Source organism: Protobothrops mucrosquamatus, unplaced genomic scaffold, assembly GCF_001527695.2.
Source record: "Protobothrops mucrosquamatus isolate PMUCROS unplaced genomic scaffold, P.Mucros_1.0 scaffold2316, whole genome shotgun sequence".
NCBI classification, from domain to species: Eukaryota; Metazoa; Chordata; class Lepidosauria; order Squamata; family Viperidae; genus Protobothrops; species Protobothrops mucrosquamatus.
In genome coordinates this window covers 126800-145596 of record NW_015388400.1, presented here as the reverse complement: position 1 = coordinate 145596, position 18797 = coordinate 126800, and the positions used below count along the sequence as shown (strand labels likewise).

Sequence of the window (18797 nt, the reverse complement as noted above, 5' to 3'; positions counted from 1 at the left end):
CTTGCGAGGGAGGCCACTTCCGGAGCTCATTCCGAGTACCACGACTACGAAGTTGCAGGATCATTATTCTTTCTTTTCTTGGAAGGTACCCATTTGCTACAAAGACAGCAAGGAGCATTCTTGGTCCAGGGCGACAATGTGGACTGATCCATGTATATCTGCATTTATACCCTCACTCAGTGCACTAGAGATGGTTTTTTTTTTTTTTGTGATTTAACTTATTCCAGGTCAAAATAAGAAGCAAAAGCCTTGATGTCAAGGTCAAAGGCCTGTCTTACAGACACGATGGATACAACGCTGGGGAACTTACAAAATGTAGTCCTCTTCCTTTAAGCTGTGCAAGGTCAGAAGAATCAGCAGAACATTCCAGAGGGGACGTCATCTTCAGTCTAGGTCAGTGTTTCTCAACCTTGACAATTTTAAGGCATGTGGACTTCAACTCCCAGAATTCCACAGCCAGCAATGCTGGCTGTGGAATTCTGGGAGTTGAAGCCCACATGCCTTAAAATTGTCAAGGTTGAGAAACACTGGTCTAGGTAAAGAGTTTCTCTGAAACACACCTTAATCGTTTCATTTAGACTTTTTTTTTTTATTTAAAAAACACACACGCACGCACGCACACTTCCAAGAGTGAAAACACTCAAGTATTTTAGCAACATTAACACCGCATTGTAGAATGGTTCCGTTCCCCCTTTTCGTTCAAATAGCTGCTGCTTCTTCCTGGTTATCTGATTTCCGTACCCTTCGAAGCATCCGTTGCCAGCAACGGATGCCCAAGCTGAGAAGCCGACAGCTCCGTTGAGCTTTCTTGGGCCGCAGTCAAGTCCCTGGGAAGAGGCTCCTTTCCTAACGAGTCATCAACTTCTACTTGTACAAACTCATCGTAGGGCTCTGATACATGCACATGTAAGCATCGCAAAGCAGTCTTCGTGCACAGCCTTGGATTCTCCTCGAGTCCAGAGAGTGCAATTCCTCCAGAGACATTTTCAGATACTCGCCAACTTCTGGGCACGGAGTCACTTGAGGGATGTTAAAACCATTTTGACCTCCTTGGAAGAGAAAAGAGAGGAACACGGATTACCCCAGCAGGACAATAAGACAGCCTTAAAACTATGTTGTTCTGAGATTATTATTATTATTATTATTATTATTATTATTATTATTATTATTATTATTATTATTATTATTATTATTATTATTATTATTATTATTATTATTATTATTTAAATTTATATCCCGCCCTTCTCCTTGCGGACTCAGGGCGGCTGACAATCGATTAAAAAACACCAACAACATCTACAGGTTAATGGCATTCTACTTCACGCCAACTTAAATCTCCCAGCTTGTGACCGAAATTATCCATTTCGGAATAAACCAAATTGAGTTCCACAAAAAAAATTAAAAAAAAAGAGTGCAAAGAACAACAAAGATGATTAAGGGACTGGAGGCTAAAACACAAAGAACAGTTTGCAGGAACCAGGTTTGTCTACTTTAATGAAAACAAGGACTGGGCAGTGTTCCAATATTTGAGGGGCTGCCACAAAGAAAAGGGGGTCAACCTAGTTCTCCAAAGCAGAAGAAGAAGAAATGGATGGAAGCTAATCATGGAGAGAACCAACCTAGAACTAAAGTTGCGGGTGCTCCAACACTGGAGTTTTTAAGAAGAGATTGGATAATCATTTGTCTAAAATGGTATAGGGCAGTGGTTCTCAACCTTTTTAATGCCGCGACCCCAACCAGTCGTAAGTCAAGGACTAAACCGGTCGTAAGTCAAGGACTAAACCAGTCGTAAGTCGAGGACTACCCAACCGGTCGTAAGTCGAGGACTTTCCCTGCCCAGGAGCGCCGCGCATGCGTGGTTCCGCCCCCTGCGCTGGCCGAGGCGTATCTGGCAAGCGGCAGAGACGGGGCAGGCCGACCACCAGCTGGCCCAGCCCAAGGGAGGTAAGGCAACTGCCGCAAAAGGGAAAAAAATGGTGGACAAAAAAAATGGTGGACAGCCTTGCTTGGCGACCACCATGAAATGGTCGATCGACCCCAAATGGGGTCCCGACCCACAGGTTGAGAACCACTGGTATAGGGTTTTCTGCTTGAGTAGGGGGTTGGACTAGAAGACCTCCAAGGTCCCTTCTAACTCTGTATTTATATTATATTGTCTTTTTCAACTTTCCATACCCTGCCACCATCCACATTCGTTTTGTACATAATTCCTGGAATTCTCAGAGCTGAGCAGAGATTTAATTTTTTTTTTACTCTCCCTGGCCTTACCCTACCATCAGGGGTAGTCAACCTTGACTCTTTTATGACTCGTGGACTTCAACTCCCAGAATTCCTGAGCCAGCATGGCTGGCTCAGGAATTCTGGGAGTTGAAGTCCACAAGTCATAAAAGAGCCAAGGTTGACTACCCCTGCCCTACATCATTCACCTAGCTTTTTCTAGATTAACCTAGCATTAACAAGACAGGATTTGAAAAGTGGATGCCACGGTTCAAAGACTGGGGGAACACGGCTTCGACCGTGCCACGAGGCATCTCACGACAGATGTTGTGGTAAGACGTTCATGCATTTAAGTGCCAGGCTAGCAGCTGAATCTTCACAAAAGAGAAAACATACCATCCCGATCAGCCATGCTATCAAAAAAGACCCAAGAGGAATCTTCCTTGCCGTATTTCACAAAAGCCACATAGTGGCTCGTCTCTATACAAAGGACGGCAAAGAGATCCATCTTCTGACAAGGTATGCAGCTGTGCCTCCAGTCCCAGTCTGGTAAGTCTTTCGGGAGGGACACTGGATTGAACTTGTGACTCTGCCTTTTGGGGTGAAGATGAACCTAGACGGGAGGGAGAGAAGGAACTTTTAGCAAAGGGAATTTCATTTTTGCCCCTCTCTGAAAAAATCCAGTTCCCACACAAGAACAGCAATGTCAAAAAACAAAATCCTAGGACAGTGATGGCGAACCTTTTAGAGACCAAGTGCTCAAACTGCAACCAAAAACCTGATGGGATGTGTAGGATAGTTGGAAAGGAGGAAGGAGGAGGTGTAGTGGTCAAGAGGGGGAGGAAGGAAGAGGGAAGTAGGTAGGAAGGTAGAGGGAGTGTGGATGCGGGGGGGGGGGGACCGCCGACTATTTCTGAATACCTAAAGAGTAGGTTTTTTATGTGTTTGTTTTTCTAATGAAATGCACCATATTTGTATTATTTGCTCATATGTTTATTTGAAAAAATTAATAAAAACTTTTTTTTTTTTAAACTGCAACCCAAAACCCACTTATGCATCGTCGAGTGCCGGGTGGGTGTGGCCCATTGGCTGAGTGTGGCCCATTGGGTGGGCGTGGCTGCGGTGGTAACGGCAGACTGGGTGGGATTAAAAAGTTCAATCAATCAATTCCAACTTTGCGAGATCTTTTTTTTTTGCCCCGCGAGAAGTTGAAATTGATTGACTGATTGAACCCTTTTTTTTTTTTTTTTTGCACACGGCGGCGGAGGCCTAAAGCGAAAAGGTTTTATAAAACCCAGCTGAAGGCCTAGGACTGGGGTGACGGCGCGCGTGCCCACAGAGAGGGCTCTGAGTGCCGCCTCTGGCACCCGTGCCATAGGTTCGCCACCACTGTCCTAGGACCTTTGGGGAAAGAAAAAAACTTACCTGCGTATTGCAAGTTTTGCAAAACTGCTTGATTTTACCGGAGGAAATGTCTGAATCGTCGTAACATTCCCGACATTCGTACATTGCAAGTCCTCCACAGATACGGCACTGCCTGGGAGCTGCATTTTACAAAAGGAAAAACACCCATTGTGCTGGAGGCTACCATTCTGTATAAACCGAGATTTTTTAAAATAGAAAATTAAACTTTTCAGTAAAAGAAAATTAGCTCACTCCATTCCTGCACAGATATTACTAATTTAAGGGATGTGACCTGTCGTATTTGGAGTTCTTCTAGATCAGGAGTGTCAAACTGCCGGCCCGTGGGCCAGATGCGTCATTGCGAAACCGCACCCACCTCATTGCCGGCAATGGAAAAAAAGTCGGAATACGTCACGACACGTCATGTGACGTTGCGAGTTTGACACCCCTGTTCTAGATTTTCTATTGAGAACTGAACAGGTGTGGCAGATAGGAAGGAACAGATGAAAACAAGAATTGAACGGGGGGGGGGGGGAACTCACAATTTCTCCGGGGATTGTTGGAAAAATTAAGTCTTATTCATTCTGCGTTGATACAGTGGACGTGCAACTTAAACATGTTCCATCTAAATTCTAACAGAATATACTAGCCAGCAGACTGGCTGGTAAAAGATTCATTATTTCCTAAAGACAGTTAGGATATCTGTTTTCTTTATTTCCCAATGGCAGTAGAATTCATTTATTTTAGGAAGCTGAGAAACTGGAGCAGCCTGGAGGTCAACCATTGATATGGTTTTGCTAAAGTTCGCAATGAAGGTTTCAGACCCTGATTCTATTTGTGTATCTGCATTGAAACAAGGTTTTTATGGTCCACAGCAACTCCATTCTGCATTATTTTGAAGGTGATTCATTTTATTGATAAAAGGTATCCAGCTTCATCAAATGCCATGGAATTCATTTGAACAACTGAAGATTCAGCCTTATTGCACCATCATGAAGCACATTTAAACTCACTGTCTTCCAGCAGGTCTGTGATATTCAGTTCCAGAGAGGGGAAAATTTTGTTGAACATTTTGAAGTCCTTGCCAAATCGAGGCATCTGAATGATCAGACATGATGGGGCCTAGTAAAACCCAACAGAAAAAGGATAGGTGTTTTAGTCAAAGAGACTTCATTTGCTCTGTTTCAGTTCATTAAATCCTGATGGCCCCTAATGTAAAGTTAAAAAATATAATCAGTTACACAGCTTAGTCCAACCTTTGACTTAACAATCTAAAGCAGGGATGTCAACTAAACCATTTTAAGACTTCTGGACTTCAACTCCCAGAATACCCCGCCTCTGGGAATTGAAGTCCACTGGTCTTAAAGTTGCCAAGGTTTGACGCCGATCTAAAGCAAGAAGGAAACTAATGGGCTTCCAGGTGATGCTGAACTAGACCAGAATCCCTTGCCACTGGTCATTCACACAAGGCCGCTGTGAATTTAAGCTGTGGAACATCTGGATGCCTTGAGTTCCCCACCTGTGCTTTAACTAATAAATCATTTGCACAAATAGCTCAAGCAAAGCTTCAAGGAAGTTCTTTTGATATCTACTGAAGAAGTAAATCCCTCATTCAACATGATGAAGAGTCACCTCCTAATCAATAAGAATTTATTGAACTACTGTAGAGACACTTGCATGCTGATCAACTCAGTCAGCAGAATGCGCATTGATTGGTAAAACTATAAAAAGAGGAATCTTTTCCAAACCTCTGCAAATTTCAAATTGCTGTTGATGAAAGACCATTCCAGTAACTGCTGTATGGTAGGCACTCCAACCTTCTCATTCTTGTCCATAAAAATCTGATAGAAATAGCAGTCTTGGACTTTTTGCCCTGCTGATCTAAGAAGAGAGATACAAGTCTATTTGACAACGGGGACTCTTAAGATTGATTNTTTAAAAAGTAGAATCTACTACTACTGCGACCAGATTTGTCTTCGGGGTTAGAGCAGAATCCTGTAGCAATAGATTCCTGCATCTGGAATGAAACCAGATGACTTGGATTTTAAGAGCCTTTCCAAACGTTTAGTTATAAATATAAGAATAAATTATTATTGATTCATCTACTTATAACAAATAAATAACCCATTCTGCTAGAGAAAAGTTCCCTGAAATGGGCTCCAGCATGAGACCAAAAGCTCGGAAGACTAAACTTCCGGTTCCGGTGACCGACCCAGATTTGATCCTGGAATAAATTATTTCCTAAACTGATGAAAGGATTATTTCTAAAGTTAAATAGCCGATACCTATCAGTCTGTGAACTATGAAATTGTTGAAATTACAGATTTCTGTAACCTTCAGACAATTTCCTAACCTATATGTAATTTAGCAATACGGTGCTGGCTACAAGTTCTCCACATCTGATGCTATTATAGCAGATACAAGGTTGAGACATAACTGACATGTATGTGTTAAGTAAGCAAGATAAGGCAGCAATAAGTGCCCTTGAAATATCCCCAAGACAAAGGCATAGCTAAATGTTCACAGTTTACAAAACTAAACACAATTAAAAGTAATGGAGATGCTTGCAGGGTGTTCCCAGCCATAACTGTCTTTTGGAAATTATCCTCAACATTATACATTATAGATAATAAAATAACTCTTGTGACTTTACAATTTCTCTTGTGTGAGCCAAGGATTATCTTTACCTTATTTTTAGGAGTGGTTCCACTCTTAAAATATGATGAAACAAAATATTCAAAAATTCTTCTGGATCTGGAAAAAAAAAGTTTCATCAGAGTATCAAAGCCCAGATAATTTTTGAAAAATATAGTAAAAATGCAAGTTGCCTAACACTGCCTGAAATCAAGTCTCAAAACTGCTAGCAGCACTCTGAACTATGTAACTGGGGAGCCGACATTTTCTAGATTATTTGGAGATGATCTGACACTTGTCTTTAATCATTTTAAGAATCTGCAGATATAGAACTTCATTAATCTATTAATAATAATAATATTTTTATTTGGGGTCACAGACCAAATGCAAGTGCAACAAAGAAAACACAAAAAAGATATAATCACAAACAATTAAACACCAGAAGCCTTGGCTAAAGGGAATTACAACGTTCTCCTCTCCATTAATCTGTTATTTTAAGCAGAGTCTTTAAACTAAGGATGGGCTACCAAACGAACATAAAGGGGTTTATGGTGGTGATGAAAATCTTTTCTAGACTTCTGTTTAATAACATAAAATAACATCCTTTCAGTTCTTCCTCGTTATCAATACTACAGAGTGAATTTACCTTTTTCTTCAGATGTGAATCCTGATGCTGCTTCAACTTTTTCCAGAATCTTTCTCAGTTTCATTATTTTTGTGGCACACACATATCCATATCTAGAAGATAAAAGATGAAAGTCTGAAAAGGCAGACTGAACCCCCCAAGAGGCAGAATCTGAAGAAGCAACATTGTCAAGAATATTATCTTGATCTGCCTCCCGCAATCCAAAAGGAAAAACAAGCAAAAAGAGGTAAAAAATTGTACAGGGGCCAGAGATAGTCAAGCAAAGCAGAGGTTTTTAAGCTTCTTGTTCTACCTTCCAGAAACCATTTCAAACATCCTGTTGGTAGAAGAAGCTTTCAATATTTCCCACCAAAGCTGGCACGTATTACAGGTATCTCATTTGTACTTACATTCGAAGAGGATTTACTATCTCTGTCCGTAGCAGTTCTTGAGTTTCGCTGTAATATTCTACATCGTTCTTCTCTTTGGGTCGGAGCAAGACTGTGTCCAAAACAGAACTGAATGCAAACAGGCTGAAAGAGCAGAAAACAAATAGTTTCAAACTGGAAAGGGGAGGGGAAAAAAAACACATCTTCAGGTCGAGACCGTCCCAAAATCTATTGCAGAAAGAGATGCTTTTAACAGATTCTGACCAATATCTGTTTCCAGGAACAGTATTTACATTTTGTATTTACATTACAGGTTCAGTGTAATCTGAACCTTACCAGCAGCTAAGCTCACCGTGCATACCACCTTACATAATACAAATCAAGTTTGAGAACATTTTGCCTTAAAAAAGAGAATGTGAGCCATATCAAATACCAAAGGCTCAATCAGAAGAGAAAGTAAGAGAAAGGAACACTTGAACGGGAAAAAAAATCCAGGAGAAGTAGTAGTATTAAGTTTGATTCTGTGTCTTTTAAACATAATGCCTTTCCCAGACTGTAAACTAAGCTCTGGCTTTTTAACCTTACAAGGTTAAAAGAAATCCCTAATATACATAATAGTCCTCACTTAATGACTACCCTACTTAATGACCATTCAAAATTAGAAAGGCATTGAAAAACTTTACAACTAGACCTTGCATCTATGACTGTTAACAGCATCCCCACAGTAAGTGATCATGTTTTGGGCATTTCATAATCAGCAGGCATTTACATGTGACTGCCATTTGTGCTTCCAAAAAGCAGGGTCCAAGGAGAAGCCAGCAGTAAAATCAGAAGTCACTTAATGATGCCTGCCAGTCCCAATTCTGATCATTAAGCAAGATGAACTATCTTCATTAACCTTTCAAAAGCACCTAGAAATTTCTAATTGCTGTGTGTGGATTAAAAAACACCATGCGCATGCTATTAGATTAATGTTCACTTCACTGAATTTTTTAAAAATGCCTATCGTGTGTTTTTGTCATCTCAGGTTTGAAACACAGTTTTTTTCTTTATTTACCAGAATAAGGTGGAGTCTAAGTAGCAGGAGTTATAATGACCCTGGATGCCCTTTTTCTTTCCAATCATTGTTTCTAAACCTTCTTTTTCCATTTTTGGAGGAGTGTTTTCTTCAACCACTTCACTGAGATAGCCTCCAAAAGCTGAAAAACAAACCAGGAAATTAAAGCTACGTCTGCTCTCGTTCATAATTCCACATTAGCAACAAGCACAATAGAAATATGACCGTCAAAAGCCCAATGCAAAGTCCAGCATAGTCACAGGCCCACCTGCTTCTCCATTCTTGGGACCAACATTGCTTTTACGGAAACACGTACATCCACTTATTCCTCACAAATGTGCACATATACACATGCTTACAGGCAGAAACACACACACAGAGAGGTAATTAGAAATGTTTTATTCCAATTCAGAATAAAGCCAGAACTTGTCATCAGCAAAGCTGTACAGAGAGACAAAGGTAGACCATACCTAAGGAATTGCAACGTTCAATCTGATTGGACACAGGCTGCAAGGAAGCAAATCTGGAATCAGGTCGACAGCTCTTCAGTTTGACAAAAAGAGCTTTCTTTGGGGCGCAGGTAAAGTAACGAGTTCCTTTAAAAGTCCCATCAGTGCAACCTGTACATTCATCTTCCTGGGGAAAAAAAAAAGAGAACTCTGAACTTCTCGGTCACTACTCACACATATAGAAATTGTAGCGCTACGAGACACACACACCCTACGTATAACCTGGCTAAATGGCTGTCACAACGCTGTTGCTTCCTCACCCAGCCCTCAAACAGCACAGTCACATCATCCACACAATTTCTGACAAAAGTACAAGGCTTAAAGGTGGCTCCTGATGAGATCACAGTCTCCTTTGATGTAGTGTCCCTATTTACATCCCTCCCTCTCCACTTAGCACAATGTGTCATAGAACAGGTCGTCCTTGACTTACAACTAGGCATTCGATGACTATCCAGAATTACAACGGACCCAAATGGGACTTATGACTCGGTTTTAAAGTTCCAAAGTCTAGACACACAATCATGTGACATTTTGAGCCCTTTGGCAACTGGCCTGCATTTATGGCCGTGACTACATCTTAAAGACACTTTTGGCGGAAACCAGCATTTACTTCTGCTTTCCAGTTAAAATTGCCCCAGAGTAAACAATGGGTTCATTTAACAAGCGCTGAAAAAAAAAAAGATCATTCAAAGTGGGTCTGATCACACGGAGACCTACTTTACGACCATCATGACTTACAACCGTAATTGCAGACTCAATTACAGTCGTAACTCGAAGACTGATATCTGCGTATCAGAATTTTGAGCTGGCTTCAACCTGGCAGTGAGTTTTCACCTGGCCTGATGTCAGAGTCAAGCTGTAGCCAGGAAATTTAAGAGAAAGGCCATAATCAAAAGGTACTGCGGGGTAGAGATGGACAAGAGTTGCCCATCGGTTCTCAAATCTGACAGTCATTACCAGTTCAAGCCCGGCTAAGACTTCGTTGACCCCTGGCGGCTGCCCGATCCAACGGATTACCCCATAGAAGGGAGGGTTCTCTTTCACTTCGGCTAAAGAGCCAACTTCAAGGCCATGCAGGTTGATGGGTGCTACGGTGGCCGGTGGACTCTCCTGGATTGCCCCGGAAGTCCCCTCTCCAATAACCGACTGAACAGATAAGGAGAGTGGGCTGTGCGATATAGAACTGTTGGCGGTGCTTGACATCTTGGTTAGACTGAAAGGCAGGGAATGGAATCTGTTCTCGGAAGATAAACTATTTGTCGGGGCCGGCTGCAGTGGTGGGGAAGCGTTTCCAAATCCAGAAGAGGAGTCATTGAGTGATTTTGCAGAATCTTCAGCCACTGTTGAATTTGGAGGAATACAAAGCAAGAGGCACAGAGAAAAGGAATGACAAATTTTATTAAGGCACCTGAACTGACGTTATGCGCTTTTCATATAAAATGAGTAAAACATGCATGGAATCTCTCTCTCTCTTTTTGACTAGATTCTACCATGTCAGAATAAATTACTTTAAAATGGTTTATTGGCACTTGCTAAGTACAACGAGCTAACAAGGAGATTTTACTAAAATCACAATCAAGGACTATCATCAAGACTATAATTATAACCAGTAATATTTCACAAATGATTGCAAAGTTTCTTAGTGATAGATTACAGCGGGTGACCGACAGTTCACAGCAATTCCAAACTTGGGTGGAAGAAACTGGGATCCTGGACTCCTTCCAAGTTCATACAGAATATCATGTGAGCTTGGTACATGCTTGAAATAAATTAGATATTGTCCCTCAAGTTTTCCAAGACTCCTATACTCTATGGCAGCTGGGCACAGAAGAAAAGCTGATGTGACAAAAAAAAATCTCGAGCACGAAAACCTTTGAAGCCACAATTCTATCTTATTCAACATTTAAAGACTATTTAGTATTGAAGAGGTATTGTGTATTTTGTGTCAGCTATTTAAAAAGTGAGGCTTATTGGTCAACTTTAAGCTATTTGCTTAAAAACTGCTATTCCAGATCATGCTGGCTGAGGAATTCTGGGAGCTGAAATTGCATCATTGCTGAGAGTGAGAAACACTGCTCTAGATCTTAGTAATCTGGATGCCAAGATTTACTGGGAAACAAAAATGACATCTACACCTCACGTGAATTCGTACCATCAGTTGCAAAGAGGCCCTAAAGGACATATTCACCAACTTGTCTCCTGAAGACACATAAATAAACCATGAGTCAAAGCTCAGAGCATGAGGTCACAAGCTGGTATAATAGCACATTACTATTTATAAGCCTCTTGCACGCTCTGCCTGCAACCCAACAGGTTTAATACAGAGAATAAGAGCAAGCTGTCACGCAATGTTGGGTATTTTCTACCACGACTGAGAAATTACCCTAAAACCTGGGCCGAAGAAAAAGTCTTCAGTTATCTGACAAACTACAGCCATGAACTAAGGAACTGGGAGTTAACCAAAAGAGTTTTACATTTTCCCCACCTTCGTAAAGCCATGCAACTGCTACTACAAGCAATTGCTAAAAAATTTTTTTTTAAAAAGTCAAGGGCAAATTTCAAAAGCTGTTTTGTGATAAGATGCTGGATCAAATGAGACTGTAAAATAATTCCACTGAGGCTGTGGAAGTAAGTAGCGGATGCTGGACCACGCTCATCTTGACTCAAAGCAGCACTACAAGGAAAGCTACAGCTTGAAAAAAAAAAAGGATGCATCAAAGCGTTATCCAAAAATCTAGGTCAATACAGTTGTCAGAATTCTCTATATCATTACAGTCATATTTTGCGACATCTGTGATCAAAATCCTGTTTGTTACCTTCGTCAATATACCATGTATTTTTTGATTTTGGCTGTGCTTGAGAATCTACTGAGGAGCCATTTAAAGCGTAGAAAAATTCTGTTCTGTTTCTGTTTACAGGATCAGAGAGCGCACCTGAAAAACAGGTCATGTCAGAAGGGAAGAATATATACAAGTAAGCTTTTATGTTCTTAGAAAAGTCTATAGAAGTGCTTCAGAACTGTATGACTCTTATGGAAGAAATATAACTGTAGGTCGTCTGGTCCAAACACTACAATACGGCATGATCTCATACGGTCCCAACCCTTTAACACAACAGCTGTGTTCTCAGCTTACATTTCAAGCCATACACATAGTACCTTTTAGAAAGCAAAGCTACATCAAATAACAATTCTGTTTAAGCTTAATGAAATTGTTTTCTCAATAATATCCTTAAGATTAATACCGCTGATTTCAGACTTAACATTTTAGAAAGAATGAACATGGGAATGTTATTTAAAATTATATGCCACCAAATCCCAACAACTCTTGACTTATACATCACAACCAACACTACGAACGGGTGACATATGGACTGTTTAACTGCAGTCATTGTAATATTAATATGCAAGGCAGAAACTGCCTCTATCCAGTCTTGTTCAGTAGACTGGAAAGATTAGCAGGTTAAGAATGGAGCAACCAAACTTTCTTCATAGGCTGCTTTACGTTAAGTGTGATGCAGGACCTTGGGATAATCCTAGGAATATGCAGCCATGCAAAGGTTCTCATGATTCCTCTTGAAATTTGGATATCCCTTTGCAATATATTTAATCCTTTGAAGTAAACTCCTCTTCTTCCTATTTTACAGATGGCGTTTGCAAGCGAGGAGCAATTTGGCCTGAAGGATCAAGCACAGGAAATTCAAGTAGCGAATCTAGAGGGCTCAATGGAAAATGAATCTATCCATTTCCATTTCTCTACATCAACATCAGTTTAATGTGTAGTGTACTGTGTTCCTTATAAAGGTTTGACCAATGTGTGTGTGTGTGTGTGTGAAACCTGTATAAGGAACGCAGTAAACTACACATTACACATCTTCACGGATGTTGATATAGAGACTGAGTAGTCACTTGCCTTTAAATAGCAACATAAGAAGATTGCACATGGCAATCCTCATTTAAGAAACAACACCATAAGTTTCCCTAAAATGTTGAGTCAAAGTACCTGTAGACTTTGGCTTGCTATGACCGAAAGCTTTGTCACCACCACCTCTGGAAGTATAAGCAAGTTTGGGAGGTCTCCTGTCCTGAGACACAGCCTCTAAAACAGAGCAGAGTTTAGCTATTTCACAAGGTATAAGAGCACATTATACCGCAATTTAATGTATTAGTTTCAAAACATTAATCAACAATAGGAAACACATTACACATTCCTCAGGAGGGCTGAAAGTCCTGATTTCATATAGAGAGATATATGTAAAAATTTTACATATAGAGATAAGTCAAACTAATATGAAATCTCAATTATAATACCTGTCATAATGGAACTATAATATAAACCAGTGTTTCTCAACCTTGACAATTTTAAGGCATGTGGACTTCAACTCCCAGAATTTTGGGAGTTGAAGTCCACATGCCTTAAAATTGTCAAGGTTGAGAAACACTGATATAAACTATCATGCTTTAGGAACAATATGAAAGTTTGTTTTAAAAAAACTGGTAATGATTAAATATTAAATAAATAAGGAATTTCTCAGATGGCCATTGCTGGAACAGATTGTCAGACTAAATAAACCTTTATATTAATCCAGCACAGCAATTCTAATGTTTTCTTACACCTATCTGCCTCTCATCTCTCAAATTCAGCCAATGAAACCTTAGCTCCAGTTTACACCTACAAATTTTCCATCTTTGTCCTTACCCAGCCAAAAAGTAAGTATCCTAATCCAGCTGTCCATTACCTAGAAATATATGATCTGCTGGTTCCAAAGACTGCTCACATATTTCAGTTTCCTTGGCAAGGCCAAGTAAATAGTTTCATTGCCAACTTCAAGTCTGAAAACCATGAAAGGGCCGTCTAGATCAGTGGTTCTCAACCCTTTTAATGCCGTGACCCCAACCGGTCGTAAGTCGAGGACTAAACCGGTCGTAAGTCGAGGACTAAACCGGTCATAAGTCGAGGACTAAACCGGTCGTAAGTCGAGGACTACCCAGCTGGTTGTAAGTCGAGGACTTTCCCTGCCCGGGAGCGCCGCACATGCGTGGTTCCGCCCCCTGCGCCGGCCGAGGCATAGCTGGCAAGCGGCAGAGACAGAGCAGGCCGACCACCAGCTGGCCCAGCCCAAGGGAGGTAAGGCACCCGCCGGAAAAGGGGAAAAAATGGCGGACAAAAAAATGGCGGACAGCCTTGCTTGGCGACCCGCGTGAAATGGTCGATCAACCCCAAATGAGGTCCCGACCCACAGGTTGAGAACCGCTGGTCTAGATTCTACGGTTTCTTGCTAAGCAAATCAGCTAATTTCAGTAGATCCTGTTCAAGTCACTATATTCCTCCAGTGTAAAGCAGCTGACTCATGCATGCAGCATAAAGGTTACAGTATTATTAAAGCTTTGTGAATAGAAAAACTGGCACTCTAATAATATGGAGAAAAGAACAGATTGCCTGTGGTTCTGAGCCCTTCTCACAAATACCCATTCTTTTATCAGAGCATATGTGGGTATCATTTGAACATATTCCTTTTAAAGAAGGTGTAAGAAAACAATCCTATAACCCAATACACAAATGCCGTACGGGGAAAAATAGAATCACTTGGAGAGACCTTATGCGTTATTTTTTTACCATGTACAGGTTTTTAAGTGTTCTTACCTAGCCTTTAAATCATTATGCATAATTATTCACAAATGTGAACTGCAATCACATCATTTCCATTCAACACTGTTCCAGTTCTCTAGCCCACACACTATCCTACTAAACAAAGACAATTTCTCAAGTAGAAAATTCACTGCCAGATAATGAGGACTTTCAACCATCAGTCCTCAAGCTTATCATCTGGAAATCATTGAGAAGATCAGCATCCTATTAAGACGAAGACATCTGACTTACAACAGTTCGTTTAGTGACTGTTCAAAAGTTACAACGGCACTGAAAGAATGACTTATGACCATTTTTCACACTCAAGAACTGTTGCAGCATCCCTGTAGTCACGTGATCAAAATTTAAATGCTTGGTAACTGTCTCATATTTATGACAGCTGCACTCTCTGGGGATCATATGATCACTTTTAATAATAGGTAATATGGTAGATACTGAAATATCTACTTTAAATTTGAACTGCAAAAAAGCCAAATTTTAAGCAAAACTAAAACTAGAGTCAGACATTAATCAACATGCTAAAATCTGGAAACTCTCCTCAAAATCAAAATAAAATATTACCTGGGATAACATCATTGATATGCAAAAGAAGTGTGCTTTCAACACTTGCAAAACTACAGAGCTGTTGTCCATTGTATCTTCCATCCCAATTTCCAATTGGATTATCCTAAAAAGCATTTTATAACATGTTTATCCGTATTGCTCAAGAGAACAGCCGAATGCACTCAAGAAAACCAAGAAATTACTAAAATTTGCGAAGTTTATGCAAAGCTAAGATAGGAAGCACAAACCATCACAAAGAAGCAGATTCTTGTAATGCTGGCAACCCACCTCTCACATACAGAAAAACAAAGGATTAGTCCAATAATCACATGCCACAATTAAGAAAAAAAACCTCCCAATTACCGAGGTACAAAACCCAGTTTGTCAGCAATTTTAGAAGTTTTACAAATGCAGCCATTCTCACTGGTTACCGAGAAAATGGAAAAGTTGACGAGTAAGGTAACTTTTTGATCTTTCACAGTTCTAAGTGGAACTAAGTGAGATTATGCAAGTACATCCCATTATATTCACTGTGCAAACAGCCTTTTGCTACATCAAATACCTATGGATATTTTGCCAAGTAGAACATTTGATTTCAGCATTTTTACTTGAAAGCTGTTGTACGTTTTCCAATTATAGAAACAAACGTCGGGAGAAAAGTGAGGAACAGCCAACTATTACTGAGGTGTTCTTGAGCGTTACAAATGACGAGGTGAAATTCAAATTCATACTGGGGAGTCATTTTATGTCCCTTCAAGAGGCCAAAACACATGGCTACTTTTTTCAGAAGAGAACTGAGTTCAACAAACATGCTTCCCATTAGAATCACAGACAAGATTTTGTTTTTAACCTGACAAGCTTCAAGTCATTTTGAACAGTTAAGTAAAGCCTGTTAAACTCTCAGCTCATATGTAATCTTGTTCGTTGTTTGTTGTCCAACAAAGTAATACTGTACCATAAAATTCTTATCCCCTAGAGAACATTCTTTGTTGCTGTACTGTAATCCAAGAGGCATGATTATCCGCCAAAGCAAATTAATATACATTTTATCTCAGGGGTCTTTCTTCAAACTTGGCCCTTTTATGACTTGTGGACTTCAACTCCCAGAATTCCTCAGCCAGGCACACTGGCTGAGGAATTCTGGGAGTTGAAGTCCACAAGTCATACAAGGCCCAAGCTTGAAGACCCGTTTTATCTGATACTAAAAAATATACTAGAATGATTACACATGGCGACAATTGTCATAAGTAGCTTCCAAGGATGCCACCCACCAGCAATATTGCATGTACTATTTTAAACACACATGCAAAAAAATCATAAAAATCTTGATTTCTTACCATGTCCACTCCAACAACGTATCCTAAACTCTCGTTTCCTGGTATGACATCACAGAATATAACTGTCCCATACTCTATATTCTTCCCTATCTTCACAGAAACCCTGGAGTTGAGCTCCAAAGGAGGAAGGTCTACCTGCATTGAGTCAACTGGAGCTGCATAGTCATTCTCCAGTTCATTGTCATCATCTTCCATCAGTTCTAGTTTGTCTAGTGCAACAAACACCCCACAGTCTTCATCACATCTGAACAGCTGTTTGCCTTGGTACTGTCCATCAGTAAAGCCCTGACCACGACCTTCTTCCTGCAAAAGCAAAAGAAAATGAATTGTAAAGTTCAGCCAAATGTGGAGCTGAGGAAGGTCCCAAGTCTCACAACCTTCACGGAAATTAAAACTCACTGGAAAACCTTAGATTAGGGAGGCCCGTTTCACACAATATGCTAAACCACAATAGAACCCATTTATTTTTAGCTCAACAAACGGCAGGAATCCAGCAAATGAGAAAGTTTATGTAAAGATATTCATAATAAAGCAACTCATGTCTGAACTCAAGGGCCGCGTCTGGTAGGAGACATTCTCTCAATTCAGCCCACTTCAGCTACGTCGCAAGGATAAAATGAGATGGAGAACCATCCACACCATCCTTCAATCCTAAAAGGACAGGAATACAAATGTGATAAACAAATTAAAACCTAACACTTTGCAGGTTTTCAGAAGGCATGCTCAACAATACAGGGAGTATGTTTCTTTAATGTATATGGAGATTCTCAGCCATCCAGGTCATAGTTATCCTAAAGATGCTTGTTTTTCTTTGAAGACCTTTTGCTTCTTATCCAAGAAGCTCCTTCAGCCCTTTCTCAACAGAAGGGGAGGGATCCGACATCACCTATCTCCAGTCTACAACACAGTCCTTTCAACAGTTCCAAGAAGGCTCCACAACCATTTGCACCACTCAGGTGACTCTGAGGACACAGATAAGCCTCCAGGTAGCATTAACGACTCGCTGAAAGAATGCAAATGACCAGCAGTCTGCAAGGAGTATAAATCCTTCCATTCCCCCACCATCCAGTCAGAGCTGAAGAAGCTTCTGGGATGAGAAGCGAAACGTCTTCAAAGAAAAACAAGAAGGTCCAGTTTGCCTCGTGAAAAAAAAGCATCTTTAGGTGTCATTAATGTACATTAGAGCAGAGGTCCCCAAACTTTTGGGCACCAGGGACCGGTTACGTGGAGACAGGTTTTTCCAGGGGTGTGGTTTTGTGTGCTGCCTGCATCCTGTGGATGGGGCTTTCCTTCTTTGTACGGACCTGTTGCCGGCATGCCATGGCCCGGTACTGGTCCACGGACTGGGGGTTAGGGACCCCCTGCATTAGAGGATTCTTTAAGAAAGAAAGAGAATCCTTACCAGAAGCTCCACTCCGAAAAATATGCCAGACAGGGATCTCTCTTGTATTAAGGGTCCTCTAAAGCGAACTATTCCAGGGTATTTCTCTTCTCCCGATCTCAGCTGCACTTTCACTGGGGAGCCGACATCGATGTGGAGGCCCTTCCGCAGTCTGCCTCTGCTTTTAAATATACTGTATCTCTCCTCGCAATTGGTAATTGCCAACAGCAGCTCTGCTCGTTTTTCCTCTATGTCGACGATTTCCTTCTCGTCGACGTACAGGACCACGTGGGGCTGTTCCAGAATCTTTATTCCTATTTGCAACTTCTTGCTTTTGGATGAAGGATTGTTCCGGATGTGCCCGCCGGAAGACCTGTCTTGGATAAACTGGCCAATGCTACCTTTAGGTATTTTTAGTAGCTTTTGAGTCTGCTTGTCTATAATGCTGCATTCCTGGAGAAGCAAATAAAAGATACGTTCTTCCCAATAGGGAGAGCTCGCTTTCTCTTGACTCCACAAACCCGAAGTCATTGTGGTTCAAGCTTTGTATAAAGATGAAAAAAGGAGAATCTTCAGAAGAAGCTAAGTTGGCAACATAACTGTAAAGGAGGGTTTGGTTTTTTTTGTTTTTTGTTTTAAAAAAAAGAAAGTTCCAGCTCCAACAATGCCTTAATGTTCTTCATCCACGTCCTATGGAGCTAAATCCAGAAAAGATGACCTGAAGCATAAAAATAAAGGAAAGCATCATTAGAGGCTAAAGGATACCATAAGAGTAAAGGACAGGAAAACAAGACACTTTTGAAAGCAGGCATCATCACTGATTTTTATAGACCTATGACAACATCCAGCTGGCAAGAATGAGAACATGTTTAGATAGCTACAAAGGTCATGCTGAAGAATTTCTCTGCACAATAAATTTGACTGGCTAATAGATGCCCTATTCATCATCATCATCATCACCACCACAAGACAGACCATGTAGATTTTATCTTTGCAATCCTTATTACCATAATATCTTAAAGTGAGTGGACAGTTGCTCTCACAAATAAAAGC

General features: G+C 40.7%; 1 protein-coding gene across 1 annotated transcript; it reads right to left on the bottom strand.

Annotated features, from left to right (window-relative positions):
* Positions 1-619: 619 nt before the first annotated feature.
* Positions 620-18296, bottom strand: CYLD (CYLD lysine 63 deubiquitinase). Its single transcript, XM_015824661.1, has 16 exons — positions 17766-18296; positions 16364-16666; positions 15045-15150; positions 12837-12932; positions 11652-11768; positions 9793-10175; positions 8797-8962; positions 8327-8468; positions 7291-7413; positions 6902-6993; positions 6309-6375; positions 5370-5502; positions 4635-4743; positions 3643-3761; positions 2614-2830; positions 620-1049 (listed from the first exon to the last, which is right to left on the bottom strand). Exons 1-16 carry the CDS (start codon positions 18273-18275, stop codon positions 865-867), a joined length of 2868 nt encoding a protein of 955 aa, XP_015680147.1. The 5' UTR covers positions 18276-18296; the 3' UTR covers positions 620-864.
* Between the last annotated feature and the right edge of the window lie 501 nt (positions 18297-18797).